At 41.1% G+C, this 19,124-nt stretch overlaps 1 protein-coding gene across 2 annotated transcripts in view; it reads left to right on the forward strand.

Annotated features, from left to right (window-relative positions):
• Nucleotides 1-19,124, forward strand: part of LOC149065304 (rho GTPase-activating protein 18-like) — a 234,053-nt gene that overhangs the window by 204,569 nt on the left and 10,360 nt on the right. For both annotated transcript variants that reach the window (XM_089254179.1, XM_089254178.1), the window contains exons 8-11: nt 11,072-11,246; nt 11,447-11,538; nt 13,000-13,077; nt 16,087-16,258. In XM_089254179.1, the coding sequence (XP_089110305.1) occupies nt 11,072-11,246; nt 11,447-11,538; nt 13,000-13,077; nt 16,087-16,258 (517 nt within the window). The remainder of the gene's footprint in view (nt 1-11,071; nt 11,247-11,446; nt 11,539-12,999; nt 13,078-16,086; nt 16,259-19,124) is intronic.

Below are 19,124 nucleotides of genomic sequence, written 5' to 3' on the forward strand. Positions count from 1 at the left end.
TTTCATTGATGTCATGATATTTTATCATGTGCGCAAGCTGTTTTTAATGAATTTTTTTTTGAAAATTTACAAAAAATTAAGTATCTAAGACATGTAAAACTTTATACCAGCATAGGATAGCAAATACAATCAAGAACATGTGTAACAAGTTTGGAATAAATTGATGGTTAAATAGCATTTTTAATGATATCTCTATTGTAGCATAGTCTTTCACCATGTTAAAAGGTATGATATCCCCTTAAGTGGCATTCAATTGTGTGTCAAAAATTGGATCACATTTTTGACAATTGAATTATCACAATTTTATAAGCTAGTCATATAAATGCATATTCACCTCACGTATTTATCAAACATACGCTACTTTTTTCTTTGGTAAATTACATTTTGGCTAGCAGTGCCCATCATTTTCCCTGACTGGCGATTTTTCAGCAATTCCAGTGATATTCGGCAACTTTTGTTGCCTTCGAAAATGTTTTTGGCTGTAACCGGCTACTTTACATGCCTTTTGGGTGTTTTCTTCTTTTTATGGTTTAAACCACTGTTTCTCCTAAAGTGGGCAGTATCGCCCCCTGCGGGCGATGGAATGGTCCGGGGAGCGGCAGAAGCTTTGAATCTAGTATAGGATCCTATGGGTTGACTTCAATTGGGGGACGATGAGAAGAAAAGTTTTCTTAAAAAAGGGGACGATGGAACCAGAGGTTTGGGAAGCTATGGTTTAAACCAGTGATTCCCAGCGTGGGCGTTAACGCACCCTGGGGGGCGATGGAATGTTTCAGGGGGGGCGGTAGAAGCTACGGATATAGCATAGGATTCTATGGGTTAGATTGCGTTGGGGGGCGCTGGGAGAAAAAAATTTCTGAAGAAGGGGGCGATGGGACGAAAAAGGTTGGGAAACTATGGTTTAAACCATAGTTTCCCAACCTTTTTTCTCCCATCGCCTCCCAACGCAATCTAACCCATAGGATCCTATGTTATACCCGTATCTTCTACCACCCCCCAGGAGGCGTTATCGCCCACTTTGGGAATCACTGGTTTAAACTATAGTCGCAATTTTCGGGTGATTTAAATACTTTTTTTTAACATCCGCGTCGATGTTTAATCCAAAAATTATGACTATTGTTTAAAGCAGTGATTCTCAACGTGGGCGTTAACGCCCCCCTGGGGGCCGATGGAATGTTCCGGGGGGGGGGTGATAGAATATACGGGTATAAAATAGGATCATAAGGGTTTGATTGCGTTGGGGGCGATGGGAGGAGAAATTCTGAAGAAGGGGGTGGTTTCTCTAATTTATCGTTTCGCCCCCCCCCCTCCCCAATTTTTTTTTTCTTTTCATCGCCCTCCAACTCAACCCACAAGATCCTGTATTGAACCTTACTCTCCTACCGCCCTCTGGACCCTTCCATCGTCCCCAGGGTGCATATTATTTACTTTAGGAAACACTGGTTTGAACCATGTTGGTGAATTCCACCCGTTGACAATTATTTTCGCTGTAGCTAGTAACTTGGCAATTTTTTTACTTCCGTAATTAGCAACTTCACTTGCCTTGGCACATTTTTTTTTTGGCGATATCCCATATTTTTTACGAACGAAATATGACCAGCCTAGAAATTTACAGTGTGTGTTACAGTTTGAAAATTGGCTTGTACCGGTTTTTGATACAATGTGTACCAAAATAAAAAATATTCAAATTTTTATAGCCCCCCTGTGCTCTGACTGACCTGTCTCTCCTGATGCCAACAAAAAATTCCATGTTTCTATGTTCAAAATTCACAGACATATTCCAATTCGAAAACTGGAGGAAAGCTGGGAGAAAACAGCTTTTAATGCGAAAAATCGTTTTACCCGCATTTAACGCTGTTTTTTTCCCGACACTTTCCTCCGTTTTTGGAATTCGGATATCTCCGTGAATATTGCGCATAGAAACGTGCAATTTCTTTTGTTGGCATCAGAAGACACAGGTCAACAAGTTTCTAATAGGAAGTCAGAGTACAAGGGGGGGGACTATGAAAACTTTAGATGTTTTTATTTTGGTACACACTGTATTTTCACTCTCAAAACTGGTACAGGCTAATTTTTGAACGCCTGTTGAGCAATTGGAATCGTACCTCTACGATGGGCGGCTGATTAAATAAAAGGCCGTGCTAGCACTCACAGGACACCCTGTATAATATATATGCTACTATTTTGGGGAGGGGGAGGCCACTTCACGTTGGCCTTCTTAGGTCTGTGTTCTGCACTGAAAATCAGAAAGATAAGATCAAATGAATGAACGAGTTCAAAAATTGAAAGCGCCATCTAGTGCGTTTGATCTGAGAATTATAATGTTGATATAAACACGTGTTATAAAATCATTATAAACACATATGTGGGATTAAGTTATTTTACTTTGATTTCATAATAATATAAAATTTTTGATAATAGCAATTAATATGACAACGTTGTTAAAATTTGAAAGAATTTGAATTTATAAAATATAAAAAAAGAGCTACGAATACAGGTATCATCTTCGACGTGTCTTCTAGGATTGATTCGACCACGACAACGAAGTGTTCGGATAGGGTCCTTGCACTGTCGGGTTTCTCCTTCAGGCTTGCGGGAGCTTAGCTTGCAGTGCAGCGGGGTCCCGGTGGGGGCTTGCGAGTCGGGGGAAAAAAGAGTTCTTCCAGCATGGCCAAGCCGCAAGGTAATCCGCTTATATCCCGGAAGGGACAGAGCGGGGGCCATGTTTGGTGTTATGTACGTCGGGTTTCTCCTAGATCCGTGAAGTAGTATTCGTATTTACAGGCACCTGGGTGCAGACTTTGCTCTGTGCAACATATTCCGCCATTAGGATCATTATTATTTTTTTGATGGCCGTATGTTTTTGTAAATTTGACATCGAGTGTCAAAGATAATATTAAACACACATGAAATCAATTCATTCGTGGGTCTACCGAGAAATGAGTGGTTCTTACGCACTCCTAGAAAACCTTAGTAGTTTTTTTTTCTCTTGGCATACGTACAGGGTATGCTTTACCCCCTTAGAAAAGTGTAGGAGGCTCGCATTCTCCGGGAACGCGAATCAAGCCTTCGTACCCAACACCACCTATAGAACAAGGCCTCCGCACGAAGTTCGTCACGAGACTAAATACAACACCACAACAGGCAAAATGCCTAGCGAGGTGGATGAGAAAAAGATGCCCATAACAAACTTAACCAGACATGCATCTCGTCGCAAGTCTTCTGCGGAACTTCTAACGAATTGGTACATGTTGGAATGTGTGTGTGTGTGTGTGTGTGGTGAACCATTTCACCTATTGCCGTTGGATAATACAGACCGACGCATGTGACATCTTTACCTTATTTTCGCAGTATATCCAATGGCTGTAGGAGAAATGGCCTTCATTGACGTCACAAGCTTCGTGCGGAGGTCTTGATGGTATACCCCGCCCTTTAGATGCGTAGGAGTCTTACGTCCCCCCTAGAAATGAGTGGTAGTTCTGCGTGTGACTAATTCGTGTGGGTCAACCTAGAAATAAGTGGTGCGTGCGTACTCCTAGAAACGCGTTGGAATTTTTATTTTTCCTACAGGCTAACGAGGTTTGCTTAAGCCTAAGCAATACGCAAGAGGCGTATCCCCTAGGACCGCGAAGTAAGCATGCATACCCATTAAGATGTGTGGGACTTGCGTCTCCCAAGAACGGGGGGGGGGGGTGTTTCCAACACGGAGTTTCTCGCGGGACCCTTGATGATAATTTTACACCATTGCCCAAGGTAAAATAAAAGAGGGGTAGATCTTGGTCACCACCTCTAAACGTACATATTTATTGTCATAAATCATTGCGTCAGATCTTATCGGCGAACACTTATTTGACTGAGGTCCCCGCTTGGCCCTCATAAGGGAGTTGGCGGGGCCCCCCATCCCGTGAGTCCGAAAAGATTCTCACCATTTTTTGTTTATCACATTAATTAATAATAGAAGGGTCTAATGCAGGATGTAGGGAGACATGCGTGCCGTGCCCGGTTAACTCACTGTTGGGGCTGACGAGGTTGGAGCCCTGCCAGACTATTGGGAGGTATATTGACGAATCAAAAGCTTTGATAATAATTACCACGAGAAGAAAAAGAACCTGTACAAGAACAATGACATGCTTTAAATGAAATAATCATGATGCTAATTATTGAATCATAGGGAGTTTTAATCTGCGCGTTGTCGGTGAATATCTACTTAGTACGAAATCAAGCGTCTATCCTCAATGGTTTGAGCGAGCAGCATGAGCCTCACAAGGATAGGGCTGGCAGGGCCCGAGACAAATCTGATATTATTATTATTATTATTTTCGTAGTATATATTCACTGCAGAGAAGGAGTGAATGAGTGATAGGTGTGTTCTCGTGACTGATGCGTGGGTCTACCTAAAAATGAGCGCGTACTACTTTTTGTATGCGTACACCTAGAAATACGTAAGAGACCTGCGTATCCTCTACGAAAGCAAATATGCGTAGGAACGCTTTTTATCTCACAGATGTTTTGTATTTTTTTTTTCATGTTCGATCATTGCCGATTATTTTTCGCTTACTCATAACTAGTCCGTTACGTACCCTTAAAAGTCCACGAAGCACTCGGTACTCGAAAATGGATATCTCTCTCCAAGTGTTCTACGTGGATTGAAAGAATAGGGAATCATTAAGTCCATCGATACTTTTAAACATCCGAGCCGTCATTACAATCAACAGCAACCATAATTTAGGGCAAAATTACAAACTTGCCATGAATCTATAGCACGTTAGCCTCTCAGTACAAACGCCTCGCAGCGAAAGTTAGGCCTCACGGATTTATTTTCGTAACATTACATCCCAGTAACCGGATTAATTGGTAACCGATGATGCAATGGTAACACATGTATTGTATTTTTATGAAACACGTATAAATGGATGCGAATGAACTCTCTCTCTATACATGTATGAAAAGGGTACGAGAATATAAATTCAAGAATCATAATTGGTTGCGAAGGATTCTTTCGTAATAAAAGAGAGAGTGAGTGATTCTATGTAGGCATTACGCTTGATTCGTCGGGCGTGGAATTCGGCTTGTGGGTGGACTGAATCGAAATTAGGCCTCTGCGATGACTTTTTTTACCTGCCTCGCTAACTAACTAACTAACTGAACGTGTCGCAATATCGGCGGCGTTTTAATTGGTTCTGCGCTGATGGGTTCGGATCTGTGAGTTCTTATTATCTGGGCCACTATAACAAATGCTGCTCAATTATATATATCAAGTAGCGTAACTATAAATATTTGTTTACGTGGTTCATCCAGCAGATGATTGATAGGTGCGAGGATTTTTGGCTTTCATCGATATCAGATATCGATTGCTAGATATGCCTTCTTGCATGTTTAGGCTTCATGAATACAGGTTGTATTGAATATATTCGAACGACTAAAATTTTAAATTTCTTAAAAATTGAATAATTTCTTTATTATTTCTTTGGCTTTCTATTTCTGAAATATACAGATTCTTAACCAGGGGTTCAAGGAGCCCTTGGGAGTTGTCCTTGGAGAGATTGTAGGGGATCCGTGTGAGAGATGGGATGAAACAACAACATTGTTTTTGGCCTTGCTGTTCAGGTTGTCCCAAATTTTTAGAACAGCGGTTACTTCTGCAACCGTTGACTTAAGAAAGATACTTTCAACTAGAAAACATTCCAAATGACGTGCGATTATAGTCTGCAGATCACGAGAAGAGTTACGGGAACGCCCCTGTCTAGAGAGGGTCCAATTAGGCGCGGGGAAAAGTTAAAAATGATCCCGGGTTGCCCTAATAAAGGCTGTCTTGGCGCACTCCGTATGGCGGTATTCTTCACGCTTCAGTTTTCACGCTTGACTCAGCTGTGCTTTCAATTATAAATTGTGGAAGTAAATTAAATTTTTTAATTAAAAACTTTTTTTAAATTTTTAGTAAATTTAATATTTTGAACTAAAATATTTAGTTCAAAATGTAGTTCGTATGATAGTTTGTCGGGGGCACGAGCCGCCCCCCCCCATGCATCCCCCACCCCCCGCGTACGTCTCTGATCCCACCGATATGCGTTAGGATTCAGAGAGGAAGAGCTGATGACGAAATTTTGCTGTTGGGGGGGGGGGGGGGAGAACAAAAATGGCTAAAAATTTGCTTACGTAATACTTGAACGGCCCCAAAGACAGTTTTCAATTAGAAAAAAATGCTTAAAATGATGTCTCCCATCATATTAAATGCCGTTCAAATGGAATAAATAAATGAATAAATTTTTAATTTTTATACGTTGCCCCTACTCCCTAACTCTTAATTAGAAAGTAGTTGCCGCTGTCTCTCCCCACTGAGACCAAGAAACATTATTTCCAAGTTTTTAAGTGTAATATTCGCTGAGATATTTGAATTCAAAATTTCAGAGAAAAAAGGGAAAGGACGGAAAAAAAACCTTCCAGATGACACTCCTTTCCCTCATTTATGCTGTTTTTTTCTGTTTTTTGAGTTCAAATATCTCGGGAGATATTGCACTTAGAAACATAAAAATTATTCTGCTAGAATCAGGAGAGACAGAGGCAACAAATGTCTGAATTGAAGTCAGAGAACGGGGGTGGGGGACGTATAAAAATGCAGATTTTTTTTATTTTGTGACTCACAGCATTTTCACTCTTAAAACTGGTACACGGTGATTTCCGAATACATTTGGAGCATTTTTTTTTTCAAATTGGAACCATACTTTTACGACGAATGGTTGATGAGATAAAGGCTGAATTGGGACTTGCAGGACACCCTGTAATTCCCCGCCCTTTATAATGACAATATTATATCCAGTGTTTGAAAATTTATTTTCTGAAATTAATGATGAAGTACCAGAAACGGCGGATACTTTAATGTAAAGGATTCAATGGTCAGCTCAGTGGGAAACGTCCGAGAAATATTCATTAGCATCAGACAACTCTCGATCAAATTCAATCGTCACTAATGGACTTTTTCCCCTATTAGATGTATTCAGCACATCTCATTAGCTTTATTTACAAGCAATTACTCGTTAGGACCATTCATCAATTTTGAATTTATTTCATTTATTTTCTGTCGTGGCTGTCGACCACGTTTATGACTTTCATTACGTTTCCTACTAGATTGTGTTTGGAACATTTTCCTGCTCCGTTTGCAATTTCATCGTCGGCGAAATGTCCCAGGATAATGGCGATTAGACCGCAATTTGTCGCGGCCGCCATCGTTCTAAGCTTCGCCTCCGTCATGCTGGAGCGATTCCTAATTGATCGATTTGTTTGGGAAAGAAAATTATTTTTCGAGATTAATTTTGATTGTTTTTGATAAATTAGATTTTGTTATTTGTTGAGTCCGGTTTGCATTGGGCTTGATGGATTGAGCTTGTGTGCAGGTTGGAGCCTTGATGTGTGCACAGTTTCGACGTGGGGTCTGATTGGTTTTGCGTCGGGGGTTTAGTGATTCGGTGCTTGTTCATACTGTTGCTTTGAAGCGCTAAAGAAAACGTTTCTTATTTGCATTTCTTTCAAGTTTTAACAACTTTTGAGCAAACTTGGATTTTAACTTTTTGAGCCAAAAGTCTGCAGAGACTTTAAAAATTAATAAAAACCGGGAAAAAAATAACCGAAATATAAAACGGTTTGCAAGGTTAGCACCGCTAGGTCAAGGGAATTTTTTTAAGACAGTTGAAAAATTAACTAAAAAAACAGCCGATAGCTAGCGCTGGTACGAGCGATTCGGTGGAAATATACAAATGAGACTGTTATAAGAACTTGCTTCCCCTAATCCACAACCAGTTCACCGTTATATGTGCACCTGCTGCACTCTGCCGTTGCTGGATTTGTGACTCGCCTGCAATGTGTTATCCCCTGTGGTGATGGTCATGTGGAACACATACCGCGCTGTAATAACCGATTTGGAGGCATTCTGTTCGTTATTTGCGTATCTTTTCTTTGACTTGTGTACGTCAGTGCCACCTATCGGCTGTTTTTGAGGTTTTTTTACTTTCTTAAAAACTTCCCGTGTCCTAGTGATGCTAACCCTGCAAACCGTTTTTTATTTCGGTCATTTTTCCGGTTTTTATGAATTTTTAAACTTTCTACACGGACTTTTTGCCCACCCTGTATAACGTTTTTTTTTTTTTAAATTCCTGATAATCCGCAGCTTTTGACTGTAATAATCGTAATTTTGATTGTTATAAAAGTCGGCTTAAAATATATCGCTTTCTTTTATTGGGCTGATTATTCAGTCGGGTTAGTTTTAGGGTTATGCTAGTGGTTTCCGAGTACAGAAAGTTTGGCTATTTTCATTACTCTATTCAATGAGTATATGATTACGTGGCTCGTTAGCGTTGCCATTCATATTTTTAAGATTCTCGCGACAACATACTGTCTGTTGTGAAGATGAACTTTTCGGAAAACAGAAAATTCAACTGCCTTTGCGGGGAATGGAACCAACACCTCCTACAGAAAGAAGGCCTCTGCAATGTTTGCCATAAACGTCATTCAGACTACCTAGTAAGTTTGCCACATTTTGAAACACAACATCCTATTTCGTTTCTTCTTATTTTGGCGTAGAATCTTCCTCATTGGCTCACAAATACCGCATAGTGATTGGATGTTAGGCATAGAAATCGCCAATTTTGAGCCCGATCATTTGTTTTCCTCACAACGATGATACTGGCGCGAGCAAGGAATTTTTTTCCCTGAATATTCTGAGGGAAAATGGACTACTTACTGATGTCACAAGAAGCGTGCGACGGCCTATCTCTAGAAGGTGCGAATCGAACCCACGTCCTTTCACTTTTCGGGTGAACGCACTAGACTACAAAGGAAACGAATCTTTCCTTGAAGCTCGTGTGCACTGAACGGGACCGTACAAGGGCGGTCAGGCCTGACTCAGGCCAACCTCAGGTTCGATTCCCCGCGAAGGCAGTTGAATTTTCTCTCTTTCCAAAAATTTATCTTTGCAACAGCCAGTTGTTAAAAACCTTCGTGTGGTAGCGGAGAGTAACGTCATCCTTGCATAAGTCGCCATCTATTGGCAGCGTCAGCAGTTGTGAGCTTGGCCTGAGTCAGGTTCGACCGTCCCGTTCAGTGCACACGAGCTCCAAGAAAAGATTGAGAGATTGGGCGCGGCAGCCCAGTCCGATAAGATACTCGCCTAAAGTACCATAGGATGTTTAGAGGTGTCGTGAGTTCGATACCGGGTTCGTCCTCGTCAGAAACTTCCCCGACACAGGGGTACAACAGAAATTCCGACAGAACCAGAAAAAAGATTGCTACCGCAGGGAGTCCCACATCGAGGGGTTATCGCACTAACCACTGTATAAAAAAGCTACCGTTCGGAATCAGCAATAAATTGTAGGTCCCGGTCTAATTAGCCCTGGTGTGCTGAAAAATGACCGTGGTGCGAGAAAAATGCTCGAGATTGAGAAATTCGTTGCCTTGTTCGTAGTCTAGAGCGTTTATCCGGAAAGTGAAAGGACGTGCGTTCGATTCCCCGCCAAAAGGCAGTTGAATTTTCTGTCTTTCCAAAAATTCATCTTCGCAGCAGCCAGCTGTTGAAAACCTTGGTGTGGTAGCGGAGAGTGAGAGACGTCATCCTTGCTTAGTGTTTCTCGTCCAGCTTCTGAATATCGCGTCTTTACTTGAAAATTGCTGATACATTTTTATTTTGCATCGATTCATAATCGTATCACAAGTTTTCGTTTCAGTGTTTCAATATTGGTTTTAGAATTACGATGGCGATTACCATTTACTTAGCATTTGTTTTCATAGTTCAATATTTCTGTTTATTAACCCTTGCGGCGCACATCACTCAAGCGATCCGTGGCACTTTTAAACATCACTAACTAGAACAACGCTATATTCGCGCAGATCACCTTGATTATGACATTTTTCTCGATGTACAATGTCTTTCATAAATCCCTTGAGAAAGTCTCTCGGGGAAAGGAAATTTGAATCTGGTCAACTGAAAGAAACTTGAAATACCATACAGATACCCACGTTAATATTCCTTATGGAACCTCTAACGTAAAGGGTATCTGTTGGAAAAATAGCAACACCCTCCCCAGCCCATTAAATCTATCCACCCCACCTGATCAAACACTTTTTCAAAGTATGTGAGGGAACACTGAAAGAAACTGATCAGGAACTTCTTTTTCCCCGTTATACGTACGTACTTCGTCACATAGGAAGGTCATTGCAGAAGCAGTTCCACACGTTTACGGATCGCAACGAACACTACGGCCCGATTACGACATTAAGTACAGAAATGTTTGTGAACAAGGAAGGGAGGAGAAAACACGTTCTTAGCCTCCTTCACAATACTGCAGCCTGATAACTATAACTTACAGGGGGAAAAAAATTAAGTTTTAGTCAAACCTTACTTATGCTTCAGAATGCGCAAAAAAATGAAAAAAAAAACATCTATCGGAAAAATAGAAATTGATAACATTATCGACACGTCTCGACAAAGGAATTTTTTTTCCCATGTTATGATATTAGTCGTTCCGTTCTTTGGAAAAGTGATAACAGTACCCGAATGATAACGTTATCCGTGATTTTAATAAGCGGCGTCGGCTGTATTACGTTTTACACGTTAACTATTTATACACATCAACCACTACGTAAAACAACACGTAATGTTGTTATTGAATTGAAACATTTGGAGTTAATGGAAAATATGCCACCAAGTAAAGATAAAAAGAACGAAAGAAATTGAGCATAGGTACTGCCCTAATTTAATTACTTTATTCTTGTTTTCTGTTGGGCCGTTAGAGGGCGCTAACTTTCTTGATGAAAAGTAAAAATCTTAGATATGTGATCATTGTGTAAGTAAATATAATATTCACTTCATTTTTTTTTATGTCGGATTTGTTCGAGAAGCTTCATTAATATTTACCCTTCATCGTTTTTGAATATACAAAATTGTGAAATGGCAATTGAATTGTCACCCCCAATAAATCGGATATTGTGTACTGGAATCGTTGATATCCAATTAAGCGGAGTATTTATCCATAATAGCACGGTTATAAACACCATAATGAATATCATCGTTTTGTGTTTACAGGAAAACTCTCACCAGTCTGAGACAGCTTGGAAGGACCATATACCAGTAAATGACTTGAACGAAGAGGACCGGACGCTGGTTCGTTCCTTGGCCGTAATCGAAGTCGCCGCCCTATTGGACAGTCATGGTTTGGTTCCTAGTCGAAGTCGGAAGCGAAAACGGAAAAAAGGCAAAGGTAATGAAAGATCCAGATTGCCTTTTATATGTGTGTAGCGTTGTATTCATATCGCATGTTGACCGCGAAATGCGAATTTGGGATTGGTCCATTCGGTGCAATCTCTCATATATACGGTATAATCCGACTTCCGAAAGCCAATTCATATTGTGTATCACCTTTTATATGGTTGTTTGTATGCTATGCTTTTTATTATACAGAGAATGTGGTGCTCGGCACTCCACTAGCACAGTTATTGGATCTTGATAGGCGGCGCTGTCCAGGCCTCAAGCTGCCACTGATATACCAATGGGTAAGTGGAATTGAGAAATTGAACAAGTTGTCTATAATAACGGGGCTACAACCACTTTCCTCGGATCACGAATACCGTCTATGGCAGGGGTTCTTAACCTATGGGTCGCGGGGGGCTTGCAAGACGGGTCGTTGAATTCCACTTGCATCCGAGGATTCTTGAGCTGTTTCTCACGATCCAAACTTAATTCGCAGGAACTTCCCCCTCCTAACCTGAGGATGGCCGCTGCTCTGTCTCAATGATGAGATTCTAGCACTATTCGAAGACCTGGAACATGCTGGAAGCTGTGCACGTATGTGTTGCGAACCTAAAGTGAAGTCTGTTTCTGTGCAATGCTTTTTATGTGTAGTGTTGCCATTTGCCGTAAATTTTTCTAACTATGAGTTTGTGAAGTGTAATAATTGAATAGTTGTAGGTCTGTGGCTCTCCGTAGCGAGACTTTCCAACGGAGATATCGGCTCTCATTCGTACCTCTATATTGGGAACTACAGGAAACCATGTTTAGCTGCCCACAACTGTGGCAACGGTATAGTTCGAACCAGGGCGATGCGAGTCCGTCACTATGTATGGCCACTCGACCACCAAAACGGAGGCTGGAGCTCCAGAGATGGGTAGCAAAAAGTTTACTTGCAGCCTGGGGGATCCTCGAACTACTACCACTTCATCAAACACTAACTCTGGCCATATCACTATATTGCAATTTACTGTCATTAATGAGATGGATTAGAAATGAAGGTGCTGTCTATGGGTGGTCGCCTCAAGTTCGTCAGGGAAAATATCTTATTAAGAAGACACATAGGAGGAGGATTTTTGTATTTTCGTGTATTTGCCTTATTCGTTGGTGTCGTCTTAATATTCTTGGGCAAAATTCGGCAACTCTTCCATGAACGTATCTTATATACATCCTCTCTTGGGTTCGAACCCGGGATCGTGACAGCAACCTTCACGGTGGTAGACCGATTGCCAAAGGGACTCCTCAACTGCCTCGTGTCCAGTATGCCGTCGCGCTGTCGACCATATAGAGGGGACCATACCCCATTATTAGACTCATTTTCGGTTCGATCTCGCAACCTGGATTTCGGACATTCCTACAATGATGAGCTTTACTGACAATCATGCGTGCGTACTGTGACTTTTGTATGGTGCATCTCTTTCTCTGTTACAACTTTGTATTCGTACCAAATTTCATTAAAATCTGTCCACTAGTTTTTCAGAAATCCGACATAATAATAAATAAATAATGAAATAACGTGATCCCCCCTTTTCCCAAAGGATCAGCATGATCCGTCCAGGGAATTTGTTAGTGTTAGTAAACATCCATGCCCGAACCGGGATTCGAACCCAGACCCGCACAGTGAGAAACTAGTTTCCTAACCACTCGACTGCCAGGCGGAGTAATGTGATAATTCTCTTAATTTTGCACACGAGTGTACTTGTATATAATCTATTTCCAACTTTCAGGTCTTTCATCACCTTCATGACCATGGACTAGAAGAGGAAGGACTGATGAGACTTGCTGGGTCGATGCAGAAAATAGAGGTAATTACGGTCCTTTAAAATGAATTTAGAGAGATATTTTCATTCATGTTATTCTCAAAATACGGCCACTTCTCGACTTACGAACTTTCTAATTGCGAACAAATATATTCAAGCAGTTTTGGCGGACATTTAATGATGATAGTGTCACAACCATGATTTTCATGTCTGCCGGGATTTGGTAATCTCAAAATTACTTCGCGATGATTCCTCCCATATGGCATTTGAATGCCTCATGACCCCCCTTGGGAGTTAAATTTTCAGAATTCCCCATCTTAGTGAGAAGTATCTAAATATAATACTGACTAATTTTTATATTTATAGCTTCAGCGGTTTCGGCTCGGCCATGATTGTCCCATATAACCTTTGAATCATCTCGTGACCCCCTCAGATATTGAAATTTCGAAAGTCATTCCTTAGTGAGTCTTTAGATCATAAAATAAAACTACTGAATAAATTTCATAAATATAGCTTTAGCAGTTTTTGCTTGGTGTGATTTCTCTATGTAACCCTTGAACCCCCCCCCCCGCCCCCCATGACGCTTTTAGGGGTCGGATTTTTGGAAACCTCTTCTTAGTGAGTCTCTATCTCATCAAATAAAACTACTCACCAAAGTTTTTATCATACTCACCGAGAGGTTGGTGTGCTAACCCCTTGATATAGGACTCTTTTTCTGTGGTCATGTCACCGTTTCTGTTGCACCCCTGCGTCACGAATTGTTTCTGACAAGGGCGAACCGGGCATCGAACTCGCGACACCTCAAAACTTCCTTTGGTACGTAAGGCGAGTATCTTATCGACCTTGGCTACAACGCCCTGTAATGCAGAAATATTATTGATTCCCTACTTTCCGTGTGCGTGTGTGTGTATGCGTGCGTGCGACTCATCTATTCCTGGACCAGGGGAAACAAAACTTGATGTATTTAGACAATATGAAACCTCACCTAAAATCAGAGACAGTTCTATATAGTTTTGCCGTGTACGGGCTATTCAAATTTCTCCACCCTTCTCCCATTTCAGTCTATATTTCTTGACCACTTCATCCACAAATCTGCTGCCTTCCGAACTTACCACTGAAGGGAAAGGGTTCATCCTTCTGGGGGTAGTAAGTTCAGAAGGATATTAAGTTCGCTTAGGACACCCCGCGTAGGTACGCCTCTATTTCTAAGTCACTTTATTGGTCGCTCAAATGCCGTCTAGGTGAATCTTTAGATCTGACCTGATTTCACACTCTTAAGGTCACTTTTTTGGTCATGCACATGCTTGTACATTCTCTGGGTCACTCTTTTTGTCGCTCACTAAACTGTTTCTTCTCTCTTGGTGACTCTTCTGTTTGTTCCGTGATCTGGTCATCCGTCGATCACTTACATGCTTGCAAACCTCCTAGCTCACTTTCTGATTTCTCTACAACAACTGTTGGCAGCCTCCTAACTCAGTACCAGCTCGAAACAAGATTGGCCTCCAGATGGCGACGTACAATGAAACGATGAACCTTTCCGCTAATCACACAAAGTATTAAGTGCCTGGATTCAGGACGCAGGAGGCTGACTACAGCGCAGTCCCGATCAGCTTAAATATAAGGGAAGGAAATGTCTGCACACACAGAGGAATGTGTTTTCTTCCCGAAATTCATCTTCGCTTGGAATCCAGGCAATTGTAATTCGTATTGATGGATCGTTGATTCCCGCGAAGGGAATTAAATCGTAGAATTCGCCCGTCACCTCTTGTTGGCCATATTCGCGTGCTTGATATTCTCCTGCTGCAAACTTGCAGTTACCATCGTGCAAGCTTATTGTAATGTTACAGGTAATGGCACATACACACTTTTAGATATTTCATATAAAAACTTTTTTTCATTTATATATATCTTCACAATCTATATACGGGGTGATTATAAAAAAACTATCCCGACATATGGGCCCCTAACTATCATACCATTCACTGAAACTGAATGAAATTTTGGCATAGGGTATTTTGAGGTATGCGCTCAAGAGTGATATGGAAAACAACAGTGTCACTCTAACAGTTACGGTTACAGTGAGAAAATATCAAATGGCAACACCAAGTTTTTTGTATTGGAATGCGATCTCCATACTGAAAAACACTAAATAGCGTTGGAATGGCACCTGTAGCACGAAAATCCCCGGAGCTAGGCAAGTAAAAAGGACTTTGCCGTGCACCAGAGCATTAATGTTCGTTTCATTCGTCACACCGTTTCTTCGGCTGAGATCCCAACCTGATTAGTCCTCCACAAGGTCATGTGGAAAAACACAATAAAATGCTTTATTTTATGCTGCTTCTCTGTCCTTATTGGTTGTCCTCACTTTTAGCCTATCTACCGCCGGTGATTTTCATGCTACAGTTGCCGTTCGAACGCTATTTAGGGTTTTTCACAATGGAGATCACATTCCAATACAAAAAACTTAGTGTTGCCATTTGATATTTTCGAAATTTTCTCACTGTAACCGTAACTGTTAGAGTGACAATGTTGTTTTCCATATCATTCTTGAGAGCATACATCAAAATACCTTATGCCAAAATTTCATTCAGTTTCTGTGAATGGTATGATAGTTAGGGGCCCATATGTCGGGATAGTTTTTTTTATAATCACCCTGTACATATATTATATGTATGTGAACTTATACAGTTTATGCTGATTGTGGTATGTTTTAGTTTTGGGTTTTTAAAAACTATCTTTGAAGTAATAAAACAATATCATAAACTAAAATTGAAAAAAATGAATAAAAACCATTCATTGACTAAATACGTCACTAGATGGCGATCAGCATTGTTATCGTTTCAACAATACTGTGCATTGATTACTCAAATCATATCAGCACATCAAGTACTTGATTCATTATGGTTGAGGGCAATGATGCATTTGCTGTTGTAATTACTTAATTTAAGCACTATTCTGTTCCTTAACCGAGCTTATGATGTTAATTTTTGTGTAATACAACTTACTTGGATTAGTTTTTTTTAAATTATCTTTCAAAATATAATGTTTATTTAGGCACTCAAAAGTGAGATCGAACGAAGTTACGTCGCCTCACCAGGCCAGGTCGAAAGTGCAATAAGACAATCTTCCGTTCACGACGTAGCTGTCCTACTGAAGCAGCTGGTACGCCATCTGCAAGAGCCACTTCTCACCAATTGTCATATGGATACTTTCTTACAAGTGCCAAGTAAGTTAATGTCCGTGGTCTCGGAGATGTGCTCTTAAGTTTGCCTTAAGTATTTTGCTGATACGGTTTTGGACAATTTCGTTGTTTTTCGTATCATCATGGGGAGAGCGGTAGGGGAGAGCGAATACATCAAAATTCTAGACACAATCATCTTTTATCCTACACTCACAATCGTGCGTATAAGTGACGGTTGTTTTCTCCAAGATGGAAATGCACCATACCGTACTCAATTAGAAAGCTGTTGGTATGTAGTGATACGAAGACTTTGTTGTGTAATTGCTCTTGTGGCACACCTAGTGTCTTGATCTTAACTGACACGAACAGTTGTGGGATGACGCAACACCACCTATATGAAGAAGGCTTTTGCATGAAACTTGGGACGTCACCGAAGTCTATCTCACTTATAACCATTGGATATACTACAAAAAAAAAAAATAAATATAGCACATGCGTCGGCCTGCTATATCTCCAGGGGATATATAGCAGGCTATAGGGGAGATGGCCTTCTCTTCAGTGACGTCACAAGCTTCGTGCGGAAGCCTTCTACATGGGGTGTTGGATGACGACGATGTGATTGAATCGAAGTCCAGATCAACCGATCTGAGTTCAGAAGCTCAATTCGTATATCAGTTCAATTTGAAGCAGTAATAACTGAATTCGTATGTGTAAACGTAGAATTCAATCTTCGTCCGAATACATTCCACAACCGCTCAATTAAACTAAGACCCGAGTTAGGAAAGACTTTTGGGACATGAATACAGTCATTCCTTCAACCTAATCGAACCGCCATTGGACGGCTAGGAAGGAAAGTTTGAGATCGATGCTTCCAATTTTAGCAGTTCTATTATTCAGTTGCTGAGTTTACTGCAAAGTTGAGCTGCTTAAATAGGACATGGATTGCCCTATTTAAGTTGTTCTGGTGTCCTTGTTCTGGATTTCAATCCTCGTCTAAATGCATTCCACAAACTGCTCGATTCCGTTGAGACCGAGCCAGAAACGATATTTGGCACGATTAGAGCTCTGCGCTCAACCTGATCGAGCAGTTCTTTGAAGAATCGGGAGGAGAGGTTTTAGCAGCAGTTCCATCACTCATGCAGAGTTGAAACGAACTTGAACTGATCAGCTTGTCAATGTTGAGTTGCACACTTCATTCCTCGTTCAATTATATTCCTCAAGTGCTCGGTTCAGTCGAGACCAGTACACACGTACTCCCACGTTATTATTCGTAAGAACTTCTAACGTATAGGGAAATCGAGACCAGTACAAGGGTAAGAAACTGTTTCTGTGTCACGATTGTGCTCTCAACTTATTCATGCCGTTATGTGAGGAACCGAGATGAGAGATCCAATGGAAGTATTGTTACTCACGCAAAGTTAAAGCTAATTAAGTTGCGCAGCTCGTCAATGTTGAGCTTCATTCCAGTCCTCGTCTCAAAACATTCCTCAACTGCTTGATTGGGTTGTGGCCAGCATTTGGGTGAAGAAAGAATCTCTTACCTCGATGAGCGTCCTGCTTGTAACCCTAATCCAGCAGTTGTTTGAGGAATCTGGACCCGACGTTCAGAGAGAGAAGTTGAAGAGAATTGAGGGCATGTTGGCTGGATTTCTCTCATTCATCTTCACAATACATTCCTCGACTGCTTGACTGGGCTGAAACTAGAACACTGGTGAGAAAGTATTTTCATGGCCCAGACTAGAGTTCTTCTCTCAACTTAATTGAGCAGCTGTATTAGTAATGAGTAGAGTCGAGTCGAATCGAACTGCTCGATTCGGGTATGTTTGAGTTGGATTTCATTTCTCATTTCAACTGCTCGAATTGGTGGAGACCAGGACGTGGGTGAGAAACGATTTTTGAGGCTCGAATTTGAATTACGATATGGATCCAACCGAGTAGTCGTTATCGTGAGATAACTTAGGAGGAAGTTTAGACCATCGCGTCCTAGGTGCTCCGAACTTATTGGCTTTTCAGGAGTAATAGACCTGCTAAACTGGATGATGTTCGTAGACTTTTGTCCTTGCTGATGGTCGAATTGGGTTAGGATCGGACTTTGAGCGCACCACCAAAGGTATGTATTATTAGCTGCTGTAATTCTATGGCACACATTGTATTGACAATTTGTCATCTCCGTAGTGTGTAAGAATGACATAACTATCCAGAATGGTAATTTACTTGGCTCCCGACATCAAAGTATAGGCAGAAAATAGTGACCCGTGGTCGTACCAGCAGAAAACGCCTAAGATCAAAATTACTTGCTGTTGATATACGTATCGAGATAGATAGAACCGCTCAAAACCCCGGACTGATGCAAAGCAACTTCCGTTAGAAGTTAGTTGTGTCGGAAAAATTATCAAATATTTATAGTAGTGTCCCCCTTGCTCGCAAGTATCAAATCACTCGCGTCGTTCTCCCTATGAAGACGCTATCAAGTCGATGTGACGTACAAGCCATTTGACTAAAAATAGATAGCTGAACCCAATGACCAGGGAGAAAAATTGCACGTGCGCCCAGTGGCACATAAGGGCTGGAGACCGCAGCTTGAGATTTCAGAAGAAGTGAGGAAAAGACTTGTGGGACAAGTAAGAAGATGAAGTTGGCATGTTGAGGTGGAAGATTGGAATGATCTAAATACACAATATATACAAAATATATATATACACAACGCCTCCACTGTGTGACGGGGAACCAGGAAACAAAGCCTCCGTCCATAGTGCTGAGCAGTTTTACTTTCTTTTTACAGAATATGCAAAACACACACACACACACATGCGCGGACAGTTATCGGCAGGTAGTGAATATATAAATCCCCCCCCCCCCCTGAACTTTATAATGAATGTGTGTGATAACTTGTTTGAAATCATGGTGCAGT

This window comes from Pholcus phalangioides, unplaced genomic scaffold, assembly GCF_987345545.1.
Source record: "Pholcus phalangioides strain wild (caught in Gottingen) unplaced genomic scaffold, Ppha-v1.0 ptg000040l_1, whole genome shotgun sequence".
NCBI classification, from domain to species: Eukaryota; Metazoa; Arthropoda; class Arachnida; order Araneae; family Pholcidae; genus Pholcus; species Pholcus phalangioides.